A 24,601-nucleotide genomic window follows, 5' to 3' on the forward strand; every position below is an offset into this window, starting at 1 on the left:
TCCAGGCCACGCCCCCTAGGACACGCCCCCCGCCGGACACGCCCCTCGGGACACGCCCCCTGCCGGACACACCCCATCAGGACACGCCCCTCCTTTCCCGGCCGCGGCACGAGCCGCCCCGCCCACTCCGCAAGCCCCGCCCACAACGTCATCTAGCCCCCCCTACATTCTCCGCCGGCCCCGCCCACTCCACCCTCGAACCCCGCCCACTCCCGCCAGCCCCGCCCACAACTACCTCCTCTAGCCTCGTCCACGCCCTAGAGCCCCGCCCACAACCTCCGGTAGCCCCGCCCGGCCCACACCCTCCTCTAGCTCCGCCTACAACCTCTCTAGCCTCACCCACGCCCTACAGCCCCGCCCACAACCTCTTGTAGCCCCGGCCACTCCTTAAGCCCCGCCCACAACCTCCTATAGCCCCGCCCCGCACACCGCCTCCTCTAGCCCCGCCTACAACCTCCTCCACCCGCCCACTCCTTAAGCCCCGCCCACAACCCCCTCTAGCCCCGCCCATAACCGCTAACCCACCCACTCCCTCCAGCCCCGCCCCGCACTCCGCCTCCTCCACCCCCCGCCCACCCCTCAAGTCTCCTCTGGCCCCGCCCACTCCTTAAGCCACGCCCTCACTCTCACTTAGCCCCGCCCACTCCTTAAGCCACGCCCACAATCTCATCAAAGCCCATCCCACTCCTCGAGCCCCGCCCACAATCCCCTCTAGCCCCGCCCACAACCCCTCCTGAAGCCCCGCCCATAATCTCTAGCCGCACTAACAACCTCCTCTAGCCCCGCCCATTCCTTATGCCCCGCCCACAACCCACGCGACCCTGACCCGCTCCTCAAGCCCAGCCCCACTCCTCAAGCCCAGCCCACAATCCCCTCTAGCCCCGCCCCAACCACTCCTTAAGCCCCGCCCACAGTTCCCCAGCCCTGCCCACAATCCCCTCTAGCCCCGCCCACAACCACTTCTTAAGCCCCGCCCACAATCCCCTCTAGCCCCGCCCACAACTACTTCTTAAGCCCCGCCCACAATCCCCTCTAGCCCCGCCCACAACTACTTCTTAAGCCCCCGCCCACAATCTCCAGCCACACTCACAACCTCCTCCAGCCCCTCCACCCCTGAAGCCCCGCCCACAACCCACGCGAGCACCGCCCCACTCCTTAAGCCCCGCCCACAATCCCCTCTAGCTCCGCCCACAATCCCCTCTAGCCCCGCCCACAATCTCCAGCCGCACTCACAGCCTCCTCCGGCCCCGCCCACCCCCTAAGCCCGCCCAAAACCCACGCAAGCACCGCCCCACTCCTTAAGCCCCCGCCCACAATCCCCTCTAGCCCCGCCCACGATCTCCTCTAGCGGCACTCACAGCCTCCTCCGGCCCCGCCCCCTCCCGAAGCCCCGCCCACAACCCACTCGAGCCCCGCCCCGCCCTTAAGCCCCGCCCACAGTCCCCTCTAGCCCCCGCCCACAACCCCTCCTTCAGCCCCGCCCACAATCTCCTCTAGCCGCGCTCACAACCTCCCCTAGGCCCGCCCACTCCTGAAGCCCCGCCCACAACCCACTCGAGCCCCCGCCCCACCCCTTAAGCCCCGCCCACAGCCCCCTCTAGCCCCGCCCACAACCCCTCCTTAAGCCCCGCCCACAACCTCTAGCCGCAGTCACCGCCTCCTCCGGCCCCGCCCCCTCCTGAAGCCCCGCCCACATCCCACTCGAGGCCCGCCCCGCCCCTTAATCCCCGCCCACCGCCCCCTCTAGCCCCGCCTACAATTCCCTGTAGCCCCGCCCACAATCTCCTCTAGCGGCACTCGCAACCTCCTCCGGCCCCGCCTACTCCTGGAGCCCCGCCCACAACCCACGCGAGCCCCGCCCGACTCCTTAAGCCCCGCCCACAATCCCATCTAGCCCCGCCCACAATCCCCCTCTAGCCCCGCCCACTCCTCAAAGCCCCGCCCACAATCCCCTCTAGCCCCGCCCCCCGCTAGCCCCGCCCCGTCCCTCCCCCTCGGCTCCGCCCCTTTCCTTAAGTCTCCGGGACAGCAAGCGGGCGGGGGCAGAGCCCATGCCCTCGGTGCGGTCGGACCGTCCTGCCCGTCCTGCCCGTCCTGCCCCCTCCGCTTCTCTCCTTGCCCCCGGTGGCCTGGGCCGGGGCCCGGCCGGTCGCCCACCTGCTCCATCGCCCGCGGGGCCCCGGAGAAGGTCAGTCTCAACACCCCCTGCCCAATGCGTTCGGTTGGGTTCCCCCGCCTCCCCCTTCTAGACTGGGAGCCCACTGTTGGGTAGCGACCGTCTCTACATGTTGCCAACTTGTCCTTCCCAAGCGCTTAGTACAGTGCCCTGCACACAGTAAGCGCTCAATAAATACAATTGATTGATTGATTGATTGATTGGCCCCCCTCTCTCCCCTCCCCTCCCAAGGGGTCGGTTTTCCCAGCGCAGGACTTGGGGTGGGGGTGGGGGGGACACAGAGCCCGGGCTGCCTTCATCCATTCAATCCTATTTATTGAGCGCTTCCTGCGTGCAGAGCGCTGGACTAAGCGCTTGGGAAGGACAAGTTGGCGACATAGAGGGACCGTCCCTACCCAACGGCGGGGTCACCGATTGTCAGCTGTGTTCATTCATTCAGTCATTCAATCGTATTTATTGAGCGCTCAGTACTACTAATAATCATTTTGGCATTTGTTAAGCGCTTACTATGTGCAAAGCACTGTTCTAATCGTATGTATTGAGCGCTTACTACTACTACTACTAATAATTTTGGTATTTAAGCGCTTACTAGTGCAAAGCACTGTTCTAATGAATCACATTTATTGAGTGCTTACTACTACTACTAATCATTTTGGTATTTGTTAAGCACCTACTACGTGCAAAGCACTGTTCTAATCAATTGTATTTATCGAGTGCTTACTACTACTACTAATAATCATTTTGGTATTTAAGTGCTTACTAGTGCAAAGCACTGTTCTAATTTATCGTATCTATTGAGTGCTTACTACTACTAATAATAATCATTTTGGTATTTGTTAAGCACTTACTACATGGAAAGCACTGTTCTAATCAATCATATCTATTGAGCGCTTACTACTACTAATAATAATCATTTTGGTATTTGTTAAGCACTTACTACGTGCAAAGCACTGTTCTAATCAATCGTATCTATTGAGCACTTACTACTACTAATTTTGGTATTTATTAAGCGCTTACTACGTGCAAAGCACTGTTCTAATCAATCGTATCTATTGAGCGCTTACTACTACTAATAATAATCATTTTGGTATTTGTTAAGCACTTACTACATGCAAAGCACTGTTCTAATCAATCGTATCTATTGAGCACTTACTACTACTAATTTTGGTATTTATTAAGCGCTTACTACGTGCAAAGCACTGTTCTAATCAATTGTATCTATTGAGCGCTTACTACTACTAATAATAATCATTTTGGTATTTGTTAAGCACTTACTACGTGCAAAGCACTGTTCTAATGAATTGTATCTATTGAGTGCTTACTACTACTAATAATAATCATTTTGGTATTTGTTAAGCACTTACTACATGGAAAGCACTGTTCTAATCAATCATATCTATTGAGCGCTTACTACTACTAATAATAATCATTTTGGTTTTGTTAAGCACTTACTACGTGCAAAGCACTGTTCTAATCAATCGTATCTATTGAGCACTTACTACTACTAATTTTGGTATTTATTAAGCACTTACTACGTGCAAAGCACTGTTCTAATCAATTGTATTTATTGAGCACTTACTACTACTAATAATAATCATTTTGGTATTTGTTAAGCACTTACTACATGCCAAGCACTGTTCTAATCAATCGTTTCTATTGAGTGCTTACTACTACTACTACTACTAATTTTGGTATTTGTTAAGCGCTTACTACGTGCAAAGCACTGTTCTAAGCGCTGGGGAGGATACCGGGTGATCAGGTTGTCCCATGTGGGGCTCACAATCTTAGTCCCCGTTTTCCAGATGAGGTAACTGAAGCCCAGTGAAGTGACTTGCCCAAAGTCACCCAGCTGACAAGCGGCGGAGCTGGGATTTGAACCCATGACCTCTGACTCCAAAGCCCAGGCTCTTTTCCACTGAACCACGCTGCTTACTGTGTGCAGAGCACTGTGCTAAGCGCTTGGAAAGTCCAAGTTGGCAACATATAGAGACAGTCCCTACCCAATAGCGGGCTCACTGTCTAAAAGGGGGAGACAGACAACAAAACATAGTAACAAAATAAAATGAATAGAATATGTACAAGTAAAATAAATAGAGTAATAAATACGTACAAACATATACACAGGTGCTGTGGGGAGGGGAAGGAGGTAGGGTGGGGGGGAATGGGGAGGAGGAGAGGAAAAAGGGGGCTCAATCTGGGAAGGCCTCCTGGAGGAGGTGAGCTCTCAGTAGGGCCTTGAAGGGAGGAAGAGAGCTAGCTTGGCGGATGGGCAGAGGGAGGCCATTCCAGGCTCTGTGACTTTGGGCAAGTCACTTCACTTCTCTGGGCCTCAGTTCCCTCATCTGGAAAATGAGGATTAAGACTGTGAGCCCTCCTCCCCCCCCGCCCCCCCTCCCCCCCCCCCCCACATTGGGACAACCTGATCGCCTTGTAATAATAATAATAGTGGTGGTATTTGTTAAGCGCTTACTGTGTGCGAAGCACTGTTCTAAGCGCTGGGGGGATACAAGCTGTTGGGTAGGGACCGTCTCTATATGTTGCCAACTTGTACTTCCCAAGCGCTCAGTACAGTGCTGTGCACACAGTAAGCGCTCAATAAATACGATTGAATGAATTGAATGAATGAATGAATTAGGTTGGCCCACAGCTGTTGGGTAGGGACCGTCTCTATATGTTGCCAACTTGTACTTCCCAAGCGCTTAGTACAGTGCTGTGCACACAGTAAGCGCTCAATAAATACGATTGAATGAATGAATTAGGTTGGCCCACAGCTGTTGGGTAGGGACTGTCTCTATATGTTGCCAACTTGTACTTCCCAAGCGCTTAGTACAGTGCTCTGCACACAGTAAGTGCTCAATAAATACGATTGAATGAATGAATTAGGTTGGCCCACAGCTGTTGGGTAGGGACCGTCTCTATATGTTGCCAACTTGTACTTCCTAAGCGCTTAGTACAGTGCTCTGCACACAGTAAGGCCTCAATAAATACGATTGAATGAATGAATGAATGAGGTTGTCCCACAAGGGGCTCACAGCCTTAATCCCCATTTTACAGATGAGGGAACTGAGGCCCAGAGAAGTGAAGTGACTCGCCCAAAGTCACACAGCTGACAAGTGGCGGAGCTGGGATTTGAACCCATGACCTCTGGCTCCCAAGCCTAGGCTCTTTCCACTGAGCCATGCTGCTGATAGCCTCCCCAGTGCTTAGTACAGTGCTTTGCACATAGTAAGTGCTTAATAAATGCCATCGTTATTATTCTTGAGGAGACAGACAACAAAACAAAACATATTAGCAAAATAAAATAAATAGAATAAATATGTATGAGTAAAATAAATAGAGTAATAAATATGTACAAACATATATACATATATATAGGTGCTGCGGGGAGGGGAAGGAGGGTGCTCAGTCTAGGAAGGCTCACAGGTCATGGGTTCCAATCCTGGCTCCGCCATGGGTCAGCTGGGTGACTTTGGGCGAGTCACTTCTGGGCCTCAGTTCCCTCATCTGGAAAATGGAGATTCATTCATTCATTCAGTCGTATTCATTCAATCGTATTTGTTGAGCGCTTACTGTGTGCAGAGTACTGTACTAAGCGCTTGGGAAGTCCGAGTCAGCAACATAGAGAGACAGTCCCTACCCAACAACGGGCTCACAGTCTAGAAAGGGGAGACAGACAACAAAACAAAACATGGAGACAGGTGTCAAAATCGTCAGAACAAATAGCATTAAAACTATATGCACATCATTAACAAAATGGGGATGAAATAATAATAATGGCATTTATTAAGCGCTTACTATGTGCAAAGCACTGTTCCTCGCGCTGGGGAGGTTACAAGGTGAACAGGTTGTCTCACGTGGGCTCACAGTCTTAATCCCCATTTTTCCAGATGAGGGAACTGAGGCCCAGAGAAGTGAAGTGACTTGCCCAAAGTCACACAGCTGGCAATTGGCAGAGCCGGGATTTGAACCCATGACTTCTGACTCCAAAGCCCGGGCTCTTTCCACTGAGCCACGCTGATGAAGACTGTGAGCCCCACATGGGACAACCTGATCACCTTGTAACCTCCCCAGCGCTTAGAACAGTTCTTGGCACATAGTAAGCGCTTAACAAATGCTGTTTTTTATTGTTGTTATTATTATTATTATTATTATTATTATTATTATTATTATTATTATTATTATTGGGGGCAAGAGCTCCTGTGGTGCCCCCTGTTTGGGAGCCGGGTGGGAGAGATCCAGTGGGTCACTGGGGCACAGCTGAGCTGGTGGGATGGGACTGGGGAATTAATTTCTGTGGCTATTAGCGCGGTCCTATTCATGCAGTCGTATTTATTGAACGCTTACTGTGTGCAGGGCACTGTAATAATAATAATAACAATAATGATGGCATTTGTTAAGCGCTTACTATGTGCCAAGCACTGTTCTAAGCGCTGGGGGCGGGGGGAAACAAGGAGATCAGGTTGTCCCACATGGGGCTCACAGGCTTAATCCCCATTTTCATTCATTCATTCAATCGTATTTATTGAGCGCTTACTGTGTGCGGAGCACTGTACTAAGCACTTGGGAAGTACAAGTTTGCAACATATAGAGACAGTCCCTACCCTATAGAGACTATAGAGATAGTCCTAAAAGTTTTTCTAAAAGTCAAAACTGATCCTGTCAATTCGATCCTTTCAAGACCCTCCCTTATACCGGGCTTTCCAAAGGATCGATCGATCGATCAATCAGTGGTATTTCTTGAGCGCTCACTGGTTGCAGAACACCGCACTAAGGGCTTGGGAGGGTCATAAGAACAATAATAATTATGGCATTTGTTATGCTTCTCTATTGTGTGTGTTAAGCGCTTACTATGTGCCAAGCACTGTTCTAAGCGCCATGGTAGATACAAGGTTATTCATTCATTCAATTGTATTTATTGAGCGCTTACTATGTGCAGAGCACTGTACTAAGCGCTTGGGAAGTACAAGTTGGCGACGTATAGAGACGGTCCCTATTCATTCATTCATTCAATCATATTTATTGAGCGCTTACTGTGTGCAGAGCACTGTACTAAGCACTTGGGAAGTACAAGTTGGCGACATACAGAGACGGTCCCTATTCATTCATTCAATTGTATTTATTGAGAGCTTACTGTGTGCAGAGCACTGTACTAAGCGCTTGGGAAGTACAAGTTGGCGACATATAGAGACGGTCCCTATTCATTCATTCATTCATTCAATTGTATTTATTGAGCACTTACTGTGTGCAGAGCACTGTACTAAGCGCTTGGGAAGTACAAGTTGGCGACATATAGAGGCGGTCCCTATTCATTCATTCATTCAATCGTATTTATTGAGAGCTTACTGTGTGCAAAGCACTGTACTAAGCGCTTGGGAAGTACAAGTTGGTGACATATAGAGACGGTCCCTTTTCATTCATTCATTCAATCGTATTTATTGAGCTCTTACTGTGTGCAGAGCACTGTACTAAGCGCTTGGGAAGTACAAGTTGGCGACATATAGAGACGGTCCCTATTCATTCATTCAATCGTATTTATTGAGCACTTACTGTGTGCAGAGCACTGTACTAAGCGCTTGGGAAGTACAAGTTGGCGACATATAGAGATGGTCCCTATTCATTCATTCAATCGTACTGAGCGCTTACTGTGTGCAGAGCACTGTACTAAGCGCTTGGGAAGTACAAGTTGGCGACGTATAGAGACAGTCCCTATTCATTCATTCATTCAATCGTATTTATTGAGCACTTACTGTGTGCAGAGCACTGTACTAAGCACTTGGGAAGTACAAGTTGGCGACATATAGAGATGGTCCCTATCATTCATTCATTCAATCGTATTGAGCGCTTACTGTGTGCAGAGCACTGTACTAAGCGCTTGGGAAGTACAAGTTGGCAACATGTAGAGACAGTCCCTACCCAACAGTGGGCTCACAGTCTAAAAGGGGGAGACAGACAACAGAACAAAACATGTGGACAGGTGTCAAGTCGTCAGAACAAATAGAATTAAAGCTCGATGCACACCATTAACAAAATAAATAGAATAGTAAATATATACAAGTAAAATAAATAGAGTAATAAATCTGTACAAATGTATATAAAAGTGCTGTGGGGAGGGGAAGGAGGTAGGGTGGGGGGATGGGGAGGAGGAGAGGAAAAAGGGGGCTCAGTCTGGGAAGGCCTCCTGGAGGAGGTGAGCTCTCAGTAGGGCTTTGAAGGTTGTCCCATGTGGGGCTCACAGCCTTAAATCCCCATTTTACAGATGAGGTAGCTGAGGCACAGAGAAGCGAAGTGACTTGCCCAAAGCCACCCAGCTGACAAGTGGCGGAGCCGGGATTAGAACCCACGACCCCTGACTCCGAAGCCCGGGCTCGTTCCACTGAGCCACGCTGCTTCTCTGTGCGCTTACTATGTGCCAGGCACTGTACTAAGCGCTGGGGCAGAGACAAGCTAATGAGGTTGGAGTACAATGCAACCGAGCTGGCAGACAACGTTCCTTGTCCATAAGGAGTTTGCAGGGGGGGAGTGAGATATTAAAATAAATTAAAGGTAGGTTCGTAAATGGTGGGGCGTTAATATCGAGTAATTAAAAGGCTCCAATCCAAGTGCAGAGGCGATGCAGAAGGGAGAGGGAGGAGAGGAAATGAGGGGTTCATTCATTCATTCAATCATACTTATTGAGCGCTTACTGTGTGCAGAGCACTGTACTAAGCGCTTGGGAAGTACAAGCAGCGTGGCTCAGTGGATAGAGCCCGGGCTTTGGAGTCAGAGGTCATGGGTTCAAACCCCAGCTCCGCCAATTGTCAGCTGTGTGACTTTGGGCAAGTCACTTCACTTCTCTGGGCCTCAGTTCCCTCATCTGTAAAATGGGGATTAAGACTGTGAGCCCCATATGGGACAACCTGATCACCTTGTATCCTCCCCAGCGCTTAGAACAGTGCTTTGCACATAGTAAGCGCTTAACAAATGCCATTATTATTATTATTATTATTATTATTACAAGTTGGTTGGGGAAGATCTCTTGGAGGAGCTGTGATTTTAATAAGGCTTTAAAAGTGGGGAGAGTGGTGGACTAGCCGTATATGGGGGAAGGAGGAGGGAATTCCAGGCCAGAGGTGGGTACAGTGCTCTGCACACAATAAGTGCTCAATAAATCCGATCGAATGAATATGGGCAAATGGGGTGGCCGGGAGATGAGGCACCTTCCCTGTGCCTCAGTTCCCTCATCTGTAAAATGGGGATTAAGACTGTGAGCCCCCCGTGGGACAACCTGATCACCTTGTAACTTCTCCAGCACTTAGAAAAGTGCTTTGCACATAGTAAGCACTTAATAAATGCCATTATTATTATTATTATTATTATTCCCACTGGTCCCGATGAGTGTCAAGTCAGAGGACGTGGATCTAATCCCCACTCCGCCACTCTTGGGAGTCAGAGGTCATGGGTTCGAATCACACTTGCCAGCTGTGTGACCTTGGGCAAGTCACGTAACTTCTTCTTCTTATTCCCTCCCTCTGCCCATCCGCCAAGCTAGCTCTCTTCCTCCCTTCAAGGCCCTACTGAGAGCTCCCCTCCTCCAGGAGGCCTTCCCAGACTGAGCCCCTTCCTTCCTCTCCCCTCGTCCCCCTCTCCATCCCCCCATCTTACCTCCTTCCCTTCCCCACAGCACCTGTATATATGTATATATGTTTGTACATATTTATTACTCTATTTATTTATTTATTTATTTATTTTACTTGTACATATCTATTCTATTTATTTTATTTTGTTAGTATGTTTGGTTTTGTTCTCTGTCTCCCCCTTTTAGACTGTGAGCCTGCTGTTGGGTAGGGACTGTCTCTATATGTTGCCAACTTGTACTTCCCAAGCGCTTAGTACAGTGCTCTGCACACAGTAAGCGCTCAATAAATACGATTGATGATGATGAACTTCTCTGTGCCTCAGTAACCTCATCTGTAAAATGGGGACGAAGACCGTGAGCCCCACATGGGACAACCTGATTCCCATGTATCTACCCCAGCGCTTAGAACAGTGCCTGGCACTTTGTAAGCGCTGAACAATTACTGACATTATTACCACCTGTCTACTTGTTTTGTTTTGTTGTCTGTGCTCCCCTTCTAGACTGTGAGCCCATTGTTGGGTAGGGACCGTCTCTATCTGTTGCCAATTTGTACTTCCCAAGCGCTTAGTACAGTGCTCTGCACACAGTAAGCGCTCAATAAATACGATTGAATGAATGAATGAAAGAATGACAACCTGATGACCTCGTATCTACCCCAGCGCTTAGAACAGAGCTTGGCACATAGTAAGCGCGTAACATATTTCATCATCATCATTATTATTATTCTACTATTCCGTTCCTTATCTCTTCCTGTTCATCTGGGGAATGGGAGGCTTGCAGAGAGGCTCAGATCTCCTAAGAGACTGTAAGCTCGTTATAGGTAGGGAATGCGTCTGCTATATTGTTATATTGTACTCTCCCAAGCGCTTAGTACAGTGCTCTGCCTACAGTAAGGACTCAGTAAATGCCATTGATTAACTGATTGAACCTCCCTTTTCTTTCTCTTTCTTCAGTTCCCATACCATTCTCCGGGCTTGGGACTCCCTCCCAACCCTAATCCGACAGACCCCAGCTCTTCCCACATTCCAGGCCCTTCTAAAATTCCTACCTCCTCCACGAAGCCTGCCCTGATTGACTTCCTAGGACCTTATCAATCGTTCAATCATTTATTGTGCAGACCAATGTATTTAGAGCCTGGGAGAGAACAATATAACAGACACCTTCCCTGCCCAGAACCAGCTTACAGTCTAGAGGGGGAGACAGACATTAATAAATTCAACTGATTGATTGATCTGAAATGACAATACAGTCGGGAGAGAAAAATTAATTCACTTTTTTCTCAGACCAGGAAACTTCAAAGAAAGCTTTATGGGTGTCCAAAACCTTTAGAGCAAAAATTTCAATCGAAAGGACCCATCCATGTATTTCCTCCTCCAACTAGAAATCAGGGCTAATCTATGGTTTGTGGTTGTAATCCAAATGACAATGGGTTACATCCTCTGATATTTTACAGATGTGTTCAGGGAACTTTACACGTTTCATGGAAATCCGCATATAAAACTGCCAAATGCACCTCCCTAATACAGCACGTGTTAAAGTAATGATTTTGCTATTTGACATATAGCTGCCCCAGCGCAGAAAGAGCCAGAGGGTTTAGGTCACTGATAATTACAAGAAATAACAAAAATACAAAGTCTTCTGGATATGCGAACTTCAAGGCAGTTGAAGCTTTTAAAATGCTTGTGTGGTGTGTGTATATGTGTATGCGTGGTATGTGCTCAGTGGCTATATATGGGTGCATCTTTTTCCAGTATTTGGCCACATTTCGCTCATGCGTGCAAAATCAAAAAGGTACATTCAGTTCATTAACCAGGCTTGGCAATTGAGAAATATCGTTGGCTCTCCCTAGGAAGATTTTCCAAATCTGATGTTTATGTTCGTATTCGTACATAGAAATATCCACTATTTCGCCTGTATGTGCCTCTGTGATCATGACTCTGGAATTTGTAACTCTGAGTTCTGTGTTTCTTGTGTTTCAGCTGTGCTTTCTCGGGCACCCTGCAAGAGAAGCACTTTTGATTGCGCCGGGAGAGTTTTGGAAGTAAGTGCGACGCTTCGAAGAAGAAAGACCTTGCGGTTTCAATGACTAAAAGTAATGGAGAAGAACCCCGGCTCCAGGGCAGGATGGAGCGTTTCCAGCAAGGGGTCCGCAAACGGACGCTCTTGGCCAAGAAAAAAGTGCAAAATATCACCAAGGAGGATGTTAAAAACTATCTGTTCCGGAACGCCTTTGTGCTCCTCACTGTCACTGCTGTCATCGTGGGTGAGTAACTTGATCAATAATTGGATCTCATTCCCCCAAGCATTTGATATCAAGGGAAAGAGTCGAGTAACGCGGTGGTTGATTTTTAGAGTAAGATCTCGAGTTTTCTCTAGATGCGTGTTTTCTAGAACGACAGCTTGTTGCTATGGTGTTTAGTAAAGACGTGGGAATTTTTTGAGAACGTGTCAGTAGGTGCCACTGAAAGGAGTAAATCACTAGGGAAAGACTGTTCTTCCACCTCATCTAACTCAGGATGAACCTGACTATAATTTAATCAGAAAGCAGAACAATGTGAGGTGGGGAGAAAAAAAGCAAGCTGCTGCCAAAATACAAGCACCGTGCAAAGTCGCTTCCACTTAACTAACTCGTACAATTAGCAGATTTGAATCCAAGCCAACTACTGGATTGAAGGTTGGACTCACAGGCTTAATTTTTTTGTGCTACCAAATTCCATGCATAATCAAATAATTGTGAAAGCTAAATTTAAAATGCATTTCCTTTAACCCTGCCATGTTTACATATGCATCTTTTCATTAGATTCTTTGGAAAGCCTGCTCAGTAGGGCTGTCAGATCCAAATAAGATGAAATGTTTCAGTCTGTTATTAATTAGGGATTGTTGAAAGTTAGTTGACAATAATTTGCAAATAATGACACATTGGGATTTTTGTTGAACAAAATTCTAAATGAACATTAGAATCATACTAAGACATTTAATTCACTTGATCTTCTGGTGCACTCTTAGAATGCTGATTAGGCTTTTGGAAAGGATTATTATTATTTTTTAACCAAAGTCAATTCATTCTGACTGACCAAAAATTTAATTGTCATTTACATTTGGTGTTTTTGTGAGATGAGTCTGGTATGAAAATTATGACCTCAGAAATTATTTTGCTCTCATGTTGTGGTGTAAAATGAATATTTATAATCAAGTTTCTGTCAAGGTATAGATTATGATACTCAGATGTAGCTTTGTAAGAGTACATTATTCATGACTTTAGACTGTGACACACTGATTTGGGGTTTTTTTTCACTACAGCTATGCACATGTCTAAAACTGAAAATTTGTATTTTAGTCACTGATTTTAAGCAGAAATATCTCCTCCGAGTTGGCCAAAGTCCTAGTTACTTTCATAAATGGAACACTGACTTTTAATATTTTCCCAGTGAACTGTTTACAAGTTACTTGTAAATGCCATTAACTCTTACCAGACAGAACAATTTGTTAACCGTTTTCAATACCGACTTCGCATTTGCCAAGATCCTCGGCAATTAATTAGTGTCTCCCATAGAGAATAAGTGAGAGGCCAGAAACCTGCAAACGTGTAGGTTTTACAGTTGCAAATACCACAGAAAAGGGCTAGTCATTACAAGGTCTTAGATCAGCACGTCGCTTCTTTGATGTTCTCATAATAGCAGCTATGACCGGTGCTAGTTGTAAAAAGGAGGGCTTGGAGATGTTCAATAACGAGAAGACGTATATTTAATAACAAGGTCCTGGATAGCCTAAGGAATAGGTCACGAGGTTCAAATCTGCAGTGATTGAAAGGTGTTGCCATCTTGCTTACCCTCCACTCGGCTAAAAGGAACAAGTAGAAGGGCTCCGCTGTGAAAGTACCAAACCATTGCCGGTTTTAGCAGTTAATCGACATTCTTTTGGGGAATAATGAGGTCTGGGGTCACACTGGATTTTCAAAATATTGAACCTTTTTAGGACCACCCAGACTGAGACGAAAATTGGATAAATCCATGTCTCCTGAGCCTAGGTATAGACCTACATAGTGTAAGAAGAGGTGGAGAGAAGTTTGATTTCCTAAGCAGCAACTCTTAACCACCTTTCCTGGGCTCAGAACTCATCCAAGACTTTTCTGGGTCAGGATGGGAGTGGGAAGTGTGTCTCCCTTGGAAGTTAGAAGCCCAGAGAGCTCACCTCCTCCAGGAGGCCTTCCCAGACTGAGCCCCTTCCTTCCTCTCCCCCTCGTCCCCCTCTCCATCCCCCCATCTTACCTCCTTCCCTTCCCCACAGCACCTGTATATATGTATATATGTTTGTACATATTTTTTTTACTCTATTTTATTTGTACATATCTATTCTATTTATTTTATTTTGTTTGTATGTTTGGTTTTGTTCTCTGTCTCCCCCCTTTTAGACTGTGAGCCCACTGTTGGGTAGGGACTGTCTCTATATGTTGCCAATTTGTACTTCCCAAGCGCTTAGTACAGTGCTCTGCACATAGTAAGCGCTCAATAAATACGATTGATGATGATGATGATGATGTGCCACCCAGGGTGCTTCGTCTTGAGCTGCTGCTAAGTATGGGAGAATGATAGGTCGGATACTCAGCAGGTTAGTGAACTCAACTGAGTAAAAGAGATTATTGGAGAATTTAGGTGCCGGTTGAAGGAGGGAAGATGACAGGTTTCAAGAGACTGGTTGCCATTTTAAGACTGGGTCCCTTTCTGAACCCAACAGAAATTGCCAATGTGGAAGCAGGACAGTTTGCTGTTGTTGAATCTATCTATTTATTTATTTATTTATTTTACTTGTACATTTCTATCCTATTTATTTAATTTTGTTGGTATGTTTGGTTCTGTTCTCTGTCTCCCCCTTTTAGACTGTGAGCCCACCGTTGGGTAGGGACTGTCTCTGTGTTGCCAATTTGTACTTCCCAAGCGCTTAGTACAGTGCTCTGCACATAGTAAGCGCTCAATAAATACGATTGATTGATTGATTGATTGATTGATTGAATCAGGGGGATTGGAATGTGATCCAGGGAAAACAGCAACTTAATATAACATTGTAACATTAGAGAATGGGTGGGGGCGTCGCCCGCACACTTCGCTCCTCTAATGGCAACCTTCTCGATGTACCTCAGTCTTACCCTTCTTGCCGCCGACCCCTCGCCCATGTCCTGCCTCTGGCCTGGAATGCCATCCTTCTTATATCTGACAATTACTCCTTCCCCCTCCCTGTCCCCCATTCAAAGTCTTATTGAAAGTGCATCCCCTCCAAGAGGCCTTCCCAGACTGAGTCCCACTTTTCCTCGTCTTTCATTCCCTTCTGCGTCACGCTGACTTCCTTACTTTACTCATCCCCCTCCCAGCCCCACAGCACTTAGCATAGGTCATAGGTTCTAATCCCAGCTCGGCCACATGTCTGCTGTGTGACCCTGGGCAAGTCACTTAACTTCTCTGAGCCTCAGTTCCCTCATCTGTAAAATGGGGATTAAGACTGTGAGCCCCAAGTGACCTGATCACCTTGTACCCCTCCCCCAGCGCTTAGAACATTGCTTTGCTCATAGTAAGTGCTTAACAAATGCTATTATTATTATTAGCATGGCCTAGTAGCAAGAGCATGGGCCTGGGAACCAGAGGTCATGGGTTCTAATCCTGGCTCCGTCACTTGTCTGCTGTGTGATCTTGGGCAAGTCATTTAACTTCTCTGTGCTTCAGTTACCTCATCTGTAAAATGGGGATTGAGACTGTGAGCCCCACGTGGGACATCCTGATTACCTAGAATCTACCCCAGCGCTTAGAACAGTGCCTAGCACATAGGAAGTGCTTAACAAATACCATTAATATTGTTATTACTTAGCTGTAATTTGTTTATATTAATGTCAGTCTCCCCCTCTAGACTGTAGGCTCGTTATGGGCAGGGAATGTTTCCGTTATATTATTATATTGTAATAATAAGAATGATGGCATTTATTAAGCGCTTACTACGTGCAAAGCATTCATTCATTCAATAGTATTTATTGAGCGCTTACTGTGTGCAGAGCGCCGTACTAAGCGCTTGGGAAGTCCAAGTTGGCAACATATAGAGATGGTTCCTACGCAACAGCGGGCTCACAGTCTAGAAGGGGGAGACGGACAACAAAACAAAACATATTAACAAAATAAAATAAATAGAATAGTAAATATGTACAAGTAAAATAAATAGAGTAATAAATACTTACAAACATATGCAGGTGCTGTGGGGAAAGCACTGTTCTAAGCCCTGGGGAGGTTACAAGGTGATCAGGTTGTCCCACGGGGGGCTCACAGTCTTTATCCCCATTTTACAGATGAGGGAACTGAGGCACAAAGAAGTTAAGTGACTTGCCCAAAGTCACACACTCATGCAACCACTTAGTTCTGTGTTCTACACACAGTAAGCACTCAATAAATACGACTGACTGACTGACTGACAGACTATCCTGGGGTGGATGGGGACGAGGCTGCATGGTATAATGGATAGAGCACAGCCCTGGGAGTCAGAAGGTCATGGGTTCCAATCCTGGCTCCGCCACTAGTCTGCTGTGTGACCCTGGGCAAGTAACTTCACTTCTCCTGGCCTCAGCTGTCTCATCTGTAAAATGGGGATTGAGACTGTGAGCCCCATCATCATCATCAATCGTATTTATTGAGCGCTTACTATGTGCAGAGCACTGTACTAAGCGCTTGGGAAGTACAAATTGGCAACATATAGAGACAGTCCCTACCCAACAGTGGGCTCACAGTCTAAAAGGTCACAGTCCCATGTGGGACAGGGGCCATGTCCACCCTGATTTGCTTGTATCCACAACAACGCTTAGTACAGTGCCCGGCACACAGTAAGCACTTTAACAAATACCACAATTATTTTTATTTAGGCACGAAGTTAGGGGATTTTCTTTTTCAAAAAGCTCACTCGGGGCAGTCTCGGTTAGGTAGAGTGCATCCCCTTGTAGGTTTGCTTCTCTGACGGGCTCCCTCCCAAGACTTCCCTTCTGGAGAGCCATGAGAATTGTAAAGACTCTTGGCCGACTCTCAGTTCAGTACTTTCCCAAGCCTTTAATACAGCACATTGTACCCAGTGGAGGCTCAATGAAGACCATTACTACTACTCTATTGACCGGAGTCCTTTTGACTGTTTTTCCTGAATGAAATCCAAGGATGGGCGAGAGCGGCAAGGAAACACTAATGAAGAGGGATCAAAATGAACTCATTGGCAAGTGGTGAGACCATTGGGGTCTCAACTGCGAGGCTCTGGATGATCAAATAGACGGCCCAGCAGAGGAAGTCTCAGATGTAGCACTCTGTCTATCGATTCACTAGTGCGGATGGAGCCTGTTGCTGTGGTGGCTTGTTGACATCTGCGGGGAAAGATAAATCTTTTAGACTGTGAGCCCACTGTTGGGTAGGGACTGTCTCTATGTGTTGCCAATTTGTACTTCCCAAGCGCTTAGTACAGTGCTCTGCACATAGTAAGCGCTCAATAAATACGATTGATTGATTGATTGATAAATCGGGGGTGCCCTTGTCTTGACATTGTCCCCAGTTTGTTTGCTACCACCCATGAATGTGCCGAGGAAAATTAAAAGATCTAGTGATCGAAGAGAGGAGATGAACTGCAACCTCTATCATTCTGAACTTCAGGGTTGCTTTTGTTCACTTCCTTCCCGTAGCAAAAAGTGACTGGGGAAAATAAGAAAACGGGCATATTAGTGTTTTTTTGTGTGTGTGAGGGGTGTAAAATGAATGTGTGCCCTCTCTGGTGCTGTCTCTATGTGTTGCCAATTTGTACTTCCCAAGCGCTTAGTACAGTGCTCTGCACATAGTAAGCGCTCAATAAATATGATTGATTGATTGATAAATCGGGGGTGCCCTTGTCTTGACATTGTCCCCAGTTTGTTTGCTACCACCCAAGAATGTGCTAAGGAAAATTAAAAGATCTAGTGATCGAAGAGAGGAGATGAACTCTAACCTCTATCATTCTGAACTTCAGGGTTGCTTTTGTTCACTTCCTTCCCGTAGCAAAAATGACTGGGGAAAATAAGAAAACGGGCATATTAGTGGTTTTTTTTGTGTGTGAGGGGTGTAAAATGAATGTGTGCCCTTTCTGGTGATATAGAGGTGGAGTTAAGGAGAAGAATATTAGGCGGAAGAATACAGAATCAAACGAAGCTGTAGAAACATTTCATTACCACCCGCTTGCCAAGTACGCAAAGAAGGATAGTACTTTCACAAGTGCGTTGGCGGAAAGGAAATTAACTTGGATCGTTCACCTGAACTCTCCGAGTTTCCCAGCAGAGACAGTGAGGTGGGGACAAAAGGACAAATTGAAGGACTGCAGTGCCAAGCATCAAGTAGCTTTGAGGGCTGGGACCAGCTAATCCAGGGTTAGAACTGTGGATAAAGGACTTGCAGGATCCTGAACTCAATGAACTGGCAGAAACCACTGCCCATTAAAAGGGGTAAATCAGTGGAAGGGAACGATCTTTTTAGGGATTTAAGAGGTACTTTTTTCATTTCCCAACACTGTTGCAACCTTGTTAAATGATGAAGTCTATTGGGCACTGCAGTGGGAAAATCTCATTCAATAGTGGCAGTGTTCATGATGATGATGGTATTAAGCGCTTACTTTGTGCCAAGCCCTGTTCTAAGCTCTGGGGTAGATACAAGGTAATCAGGTTGTCCCACGTGGGGCTCACAGTCTTAATCCCCCTTTTACAGATGAGCTAACTGAGGCACAGAGAAGTTAAGTGACTTGTCCAAAGTCACACAGCTGATAAGTGGCCGAGCTGGGATTAGAACCCATGACCCCTGACTCCCAACCCGAGGGCAGTGCACTGTACTAAGCACCTGGGAGAGCCAAAAGAAGTTTGAGACATGTTCCCTGGCCACGGGGAGCAGATCCCCAAACTTCTGTTGGAGGCTGCTGGAACTTGAAGTTTTGTCCCTGGAATGGTTAAATGGGGTGAATGCTTGAAAATATATGGTAAGTAATAATAATAATTATTCTTATGGTATTTGTTAAGCACCCACTATGTGCCAGGCACTGTACTAAGCGCTGGTGTGAATAGAGCAAATTGGGTTGGACACAGTCCCTGTACTATGTGGGGCTCACAGTCTTAGTCCCAATTTTACAGATGAGGTAACTGAGGCCCAGAGAAGTGAAGTGATTGCCCAGCAGACAAATGGTGGTGTCGGGATTAGAACCTATGACCTTCTGACACCCAGGCCCGAGCTCTATCCACTTCTGCTGCTTCTCTGTTTATTCTGGCACTTAGCTCATAGTCTCACTTGAAAGTTTTCCTGAGCATGTTGTCATCATCATCATCAATAGCACTTGATCAGTGCTTGGAAGAGTTCAGTCAAAGTAGATCTGCTCCCTGCCCTCAAGGACCATACAACCTAATAATGATGGCATTTGTTAAGAGCTTACTATGTGCAAAGCACTGTTCTAAGCCCTGGGGTGGTTACAAGGTGATCAGGTTGTCCCACGTGGGGCTCACCGTCTTAATCCCATTTTACAGATGAGGTAACTGAAGCTCAGAGAAGTTAAGTGACTTGCCCAAGGTCACACAGCAGACATGTGGTGGAGCATCAGGAGTCAGTGGGAATCCCCCATTGATTCTGGGGAAGCAGAGAGACTGAAGTCATTTTTGCCCCCGGTGCATCATTTGTAAGGTAGCTACCTTGGTAACCACGAACCAAGAGATGATGGAGAAGCAGAGCTGCTCAGTGGATAGAGCAGGGGCTTGGGAGTCAGAAGGACCGGGGGTCCCCCGAGTCACTTTGCTTCTCGGTACCTTAGTTACCTCATCCATAAAATGGGGATTGAGACTGTGAGCCCCATGTGGGGACTGGACTATGTCCAACCCATTTCCTTGTTTCTCCCCCAGTGCTCAGTACAGTGTCTGGCATGCAGTAATAATAATAATAATGGCATTTATTAAGCACTTACTATGGGCAAAGCACTGTTCTAAGTTCCAGGGAGGTTACAAGGTGATCAGGTTGTCCCACGGGGGGCTCACAGTCTTAATTCCCATTTTACAGATGAGGTAACCGAGGCACAGAGAAGTCAAGTGACTTGCCCAGAGTCACACAGCTGACAATTGGCGGAGCCAGGATTTGAACCCATGACCTCTGACTCCAAAGCCCGTGCTCTTTCCACTGAGCCATGCTCCTTCTCTCTTAATAGTACACTCTTAACAAATACCACAGTTATTATTATGGTGATATACATACAAATACATACATATTTATTACTCTATTTATTTTACTTGTACATATCTATCCTATTTATTTTATTTTGTTAGTATGTTTGGTTTTGTTCTCTGTCTCCCCCTTTTAGACTGTGAGCCCACTGTTGGGTAGGGACTGTCTCTATATGTTGCCAATTTGTACTTCCCAAGCGCTTAGTACAGTGCTCTGCACATAGTAAGTGCTCAATAAATACGATTGATGATGATGATGATGGTGATGATGAGAAGCAGTGTGGCCTACTGGGAAGAGCACAAGCCTGGAACTCAGAAGGACCTAGGTTCGTTCATTCATTCATTCATTCAGTCAGTTGTATTTATTGAGCACTTACTGTGTGCAGAGCACTGTACTAAGCACTTGGGAGAGTACAATATAACAATAAACAGTCACATTCCCTGCCCACAACGAGCTTACAGTTGAGAAGCAGCGTGGCTTTGTGGAAAGAGCACGGGCTTGGGAGTCAAAGGTTGTGGGTTCTAATCTTGGCTCTGCCACTTGTCTGCTGGGTGACCTTGGGCAAGTCACTTAACTTCTCTGTGCCTCGATTATGTCATCTGTAAAGTGGGGTTTAAGACTGTGAGCCCCACATGGGACAACCTGATTACCCTGTATCTACCCTAGCACTAAGAACATTGCTTAGCACATAGTAAGCGCTTAAGAAATGCCATCATCATCATTATTATTATTATTATTAGAGAGGAGACAGACTTCATATAAATAAATAAATGTGTCTTCTGTGTGGCCTTGGGCAAGTCACTTCACTTCTCTGTGTCTGTTTCCTCATCTGTAAAATGTGGATTAAGACTGTGAGCCCCATGTGGGACAGGGACTGCGTCCAACCCGATTATCTTGTATCTACCCCAGAGCTTAGTACAGCGCCTGTCCCATAGCAAGAGCTTAACAATTACTGTTATTATTATTATCCTTAGCATGCATACATATGTGTTCATTTTAATTGTATATTCCATAATTTATTCTGAATACTCTATTTGTAAATATTTTTAGGTATGCCTTATCTATTCAAGTATAAGCTCTTAGTGGGTCAGGAACTTATTCTTTCTTTTGTAGTGTCCCACATGTCTCGATGAAGGAAGACTCATCCCAAGATCAATCCATTAGTCAATAAAGAGTATTTATTGAGCTTCATCAGAGCACCGTACTAAGTGCTTGAGAGAGTACAATAGAATTAGTAGACATGATCCTTTTTTATGGTATTTATTTAGCGCTTACTATGTGCCAGGTACTGTACTGTGGGATAGGTACAAGCTGACCAGGTTGGACAACAGTCCCTACCTCATAGTCTTAATCCCCATTTTACAGATGAGTCACCAAGAAGTTAAATTACTTGCCCAAGGTCACCCAGCAGACAAGTGGCAGAGCTGAGATTAGAACCCAGGTCCTTCTGACTTCCAAGCCCATCTTCTGTCCACTAGGCCACACTGCTTCTCCTTGTCTACAAGCGGTTTACAATCTAGAGGGGGAGAGAGATATCGTAAAAGAAATTACAGATAGAAGGAAGCCATGGAGTATAAAGATGTTTACATGAGCACATCAGGGGGTAATTTTGAGGTAATGTAGATAGTTGGGGAATTAGTCAGGGAAGGTCTTCTGGAGGCAATGTGTTTTCAGAAGGGCTTTGGAGATGGTTTTGGGTGTGAATAGAGTTGGGAGGGAGCTCCAGACAGAAAGGAGGATGAGAGCAAGAGGTTGGCAACAGGAGTGTTGAGAACGAGGTATAGTGATTAGGTTGACCTGAGAAGAATGCAGCACAGGAACTGGAGTGTAGCAGAAGAAGAGTGATGGGGAGAGAGAGCTGATCGAAAGCCTTGGAACTAAGGGTCCGAAGTTTCTGCTTGATGGAGAGAGGAATGGGAAACCACTGGAGGTTTTTGAGGAGCGGGAAGACATGCCCAGGATAATGTTTTAGAATGGCAACAGAGTGAAATGTAGTCTGGTGAAGGGAGAGAAAAAGGCATGGAAATCAGTGAGAAGGCTGATGCAGTAGTGAAGACAAGATTTTCTTCAGTGGCCTTTATTTATTGAACGCTTACTACGTACAGCACCCAAGTAAGATTTTGAAGGAGAAGGGAAGGATCAATCAGTTGTATTTACTGAGCATTTATTCTGTGCAGAGCACTCTACTAAGCACTTTGCTTGATGGAGAGAGGAATGGGAAACCACTGGAGGTTTTTGAGGAGTGGGAAGACATGCCCAGGATAATGTTTTAGAATGGCAACAGAGTGAAATGTAGTCTGGTGAAGGGAGAGAAAAAGGCATGGAAATCAGTGAGAAGGCTGATGCAGTAGTGAAGACAAGATTTTCTTCAGTGGCCTTTATTTATTGAACGCTTACTACATACAGCACCGAAGTAAGATTTTGAAGGAGAAGGGAAGGATCAATCAGTTGTATTTACTGAGCATTTATTCTGTGCAGAGCACTCTACTAAGCACTTGGGCGAGTACAACAGAATTAGCAGACACATTCCCTGCCCATAACAAGCTCACGGTCTAGAGGGAAGGATTGTGGAAAAACAGGATTTGGTGAAGCTAGAGAAAGGTTTAGGCTGCTGTTTGTGTTTGATCCAATCTGACCCTATCTGGGGTCATTAGGGCTTGGAAGTTCATTACCTGAGCCAATGGAAGAATCTTAGTATATAGTAAAGCTTACTGCCCTTCTCAGGGTCATACCTGAAGAATTTCCAGTGCTTTACCAGTCTCGACTACGGGAGGGAGAGTCAAGCAGAGGCCTACCCATTCCATTTCTAGCTTGGCCAGTGGCTAGCGAGTGGAAGGCAATCGGCTACAAGTCAAAACTCACCTATGCTGGGCAGCAGCAGCATGGGAGAGAGTCGAGGGTGGAGACTGAAATTGCGCGGAAGGAGGCAATGGTAAACCACTTCCATATTTTTACCAAGAAAACTCTATGGCTACACTGCCAGAACGATTGCAGATGGAGATGGGGCGTTCTGGGAGAGATGTGTCCATGGCGTCACTATGGGTCGGTGACGACTCGACGGCACAAAACGAGACAAAAAAGCTTACTATTTTATGAGGAGCCGTGAAGTCTGGGAGCATAGAGTGGAAGTAGAAGATACCCAGCAATGATCCTCCTATCTTCCAAGTGAGAAAACAGACGGCATTTCAGGGCCCATCTTAGAGTTGCATAAAATTAAGCCTGTTTCTAATGACTGTGAGCCCCACGTGGGACAGGGACTGTGTCCAACCCAATTTGCTTGTAATAATAATAATGGCATTTATTAAGCACTTACTATGTGCAAAACACTGTTCTAAGTGCCGGGGACGTTACAAGGTGATCAGGTTGTCCTGCGGGGGCTCACAGTCCCCATTTTACAGACGAGGTAACTGAGGCCCAGAGAAGTTAAGTGACTTGCCCAAATGACTTGCTGTATCCACCCCAGCACTTAGTATACAGTGTCTGGCACATAGTAATCAATCAATCAATCAATCAATCGTATTTATTGAGCGCTTACTATGTGCAGAGCACTGTACTAAGCGCTTGGGAAGTACAAATTGGCATCACATAGAGACAGTCCCTACCCAACAGTGGGCTCACAGTCTAAAAGGGGGAGACAGAGAACAGAACCAAACATACCAACAAAATAAAATAAGTAGGATAGAAATGTACAAGTAAAATAAATACATAAATAAATAAATAGAGTAATAAATATGTACAACCATATATACATATATACAGGTGCTGTGGGGAAGGGAAGGAGATAAGACGGGGGGATGGAGAGGGGGACGAGGGGGAGAGGAAAGAAGGGGCTCAGTCTGGGAAGGCCTCCTGGAGGAGGTGAGCTCTCAGCAGGGCCTTGAAGGGAGGAAGAGAGCTAGCTTGGCGGATGGGCAGAGGGAGGGCATTCCAGGCCCGGGGGATGACGTGGGCTGGGGGTCGATGGCGGGACAGGCGAGAGCGAGGTACGGTGAGGAGATCAGCGGTGGAGGAGCGGAGGTTGCGGGCTGGGCAGTAGAAGGAGAGAAGGGAGGTGAGGTAGGAGGGGGCGAGGTGATGGAGAGCCTTGAAGCCCAGGGTGAGGAGTTTCTGCCTGATGCGCAGATTGATCGGTAGCCATTGGAGGTTTTTGAGGAGGGGAATAATATGTCCAGAGCGTTTCTGGACAAAGATAATCCGGGCAGCAGCATGAAGTATGGATTGAAGTGGAGAGAGACACGAGGATGGGAGATCAGAGAGAAGGCTAGCGCAGTAGTCCAGACGGGATAGGATGAGAGCTTGAATTAGTAGGGTAGCGGTTTGGATGGAGAGGAAAGGGCGGATCTTGGCAATGTTGCGGAGCTGAGACCGGCAGGTTTTGGTCACGGCTTGGATGTTAGTAAGTGCTTATCAAATACCGTACTTATTATTATTATTGTTATTACTGCCCAAGAACTCTTGTGTCACACAACATAAGCATTATACAGTCCAGAGGCAGAAGACAAACCAAAACCAAAGAGCAAGCTTCTTGTTGGTGAATTGTCGTGGTAGTTGGAGGTTCAAAGCCTCCTTCTAGCTATCCATTCACCC

At 46.5% G+C, this 24,601-nt stretch overlaps 1 protein-coding gene across 1 annotated transcript in view; it reads left to right on the forward strand.

Annotated features, from left to right (window-relative positions):
• The first annotated feature begins 2,064 nt into the window (after window positions 1–2,064).
• Window positions 2,065–24,601, forward strand: part of SLC1A3 (solute carrier family 1 member 3) — a 162,138-nt gene continuing 139,601 nt past the window's right edge. The window contains exons 1-2 of the mRNA XM_038743853.1: window positions 2,065–2,188; window positions 11,771–12,054. Coding sequence (XP_038599781.1) covers window positions 11,874–12,054 — 181 coding nt within the window. The 5' untranslated portion in view covers window positions 2,065–2,188; window positions 11,771–11,873. The remainder of the gene's footprint in view (window positions 2,189–11,770; window positions 12,055–24,601) is intronic.

This window comes from Tachyglossus aculeatus, chromosome 3 (assembly GCF_015852505.1).
Source record: "Tachyglossus aculeatus isolate mTacAcu1 chromosome 3, mTacAcu1.pri, whole genome shotgun sequence".
In the NCBI taxonomy this organism is placed as follows: domain Eukaryota; kingdom Metazoa; phylum Chordata; class Mammalia; order Monotremata; family Tachyglossidae; genus Tachyglossus; species Tachyglossus aculeatus.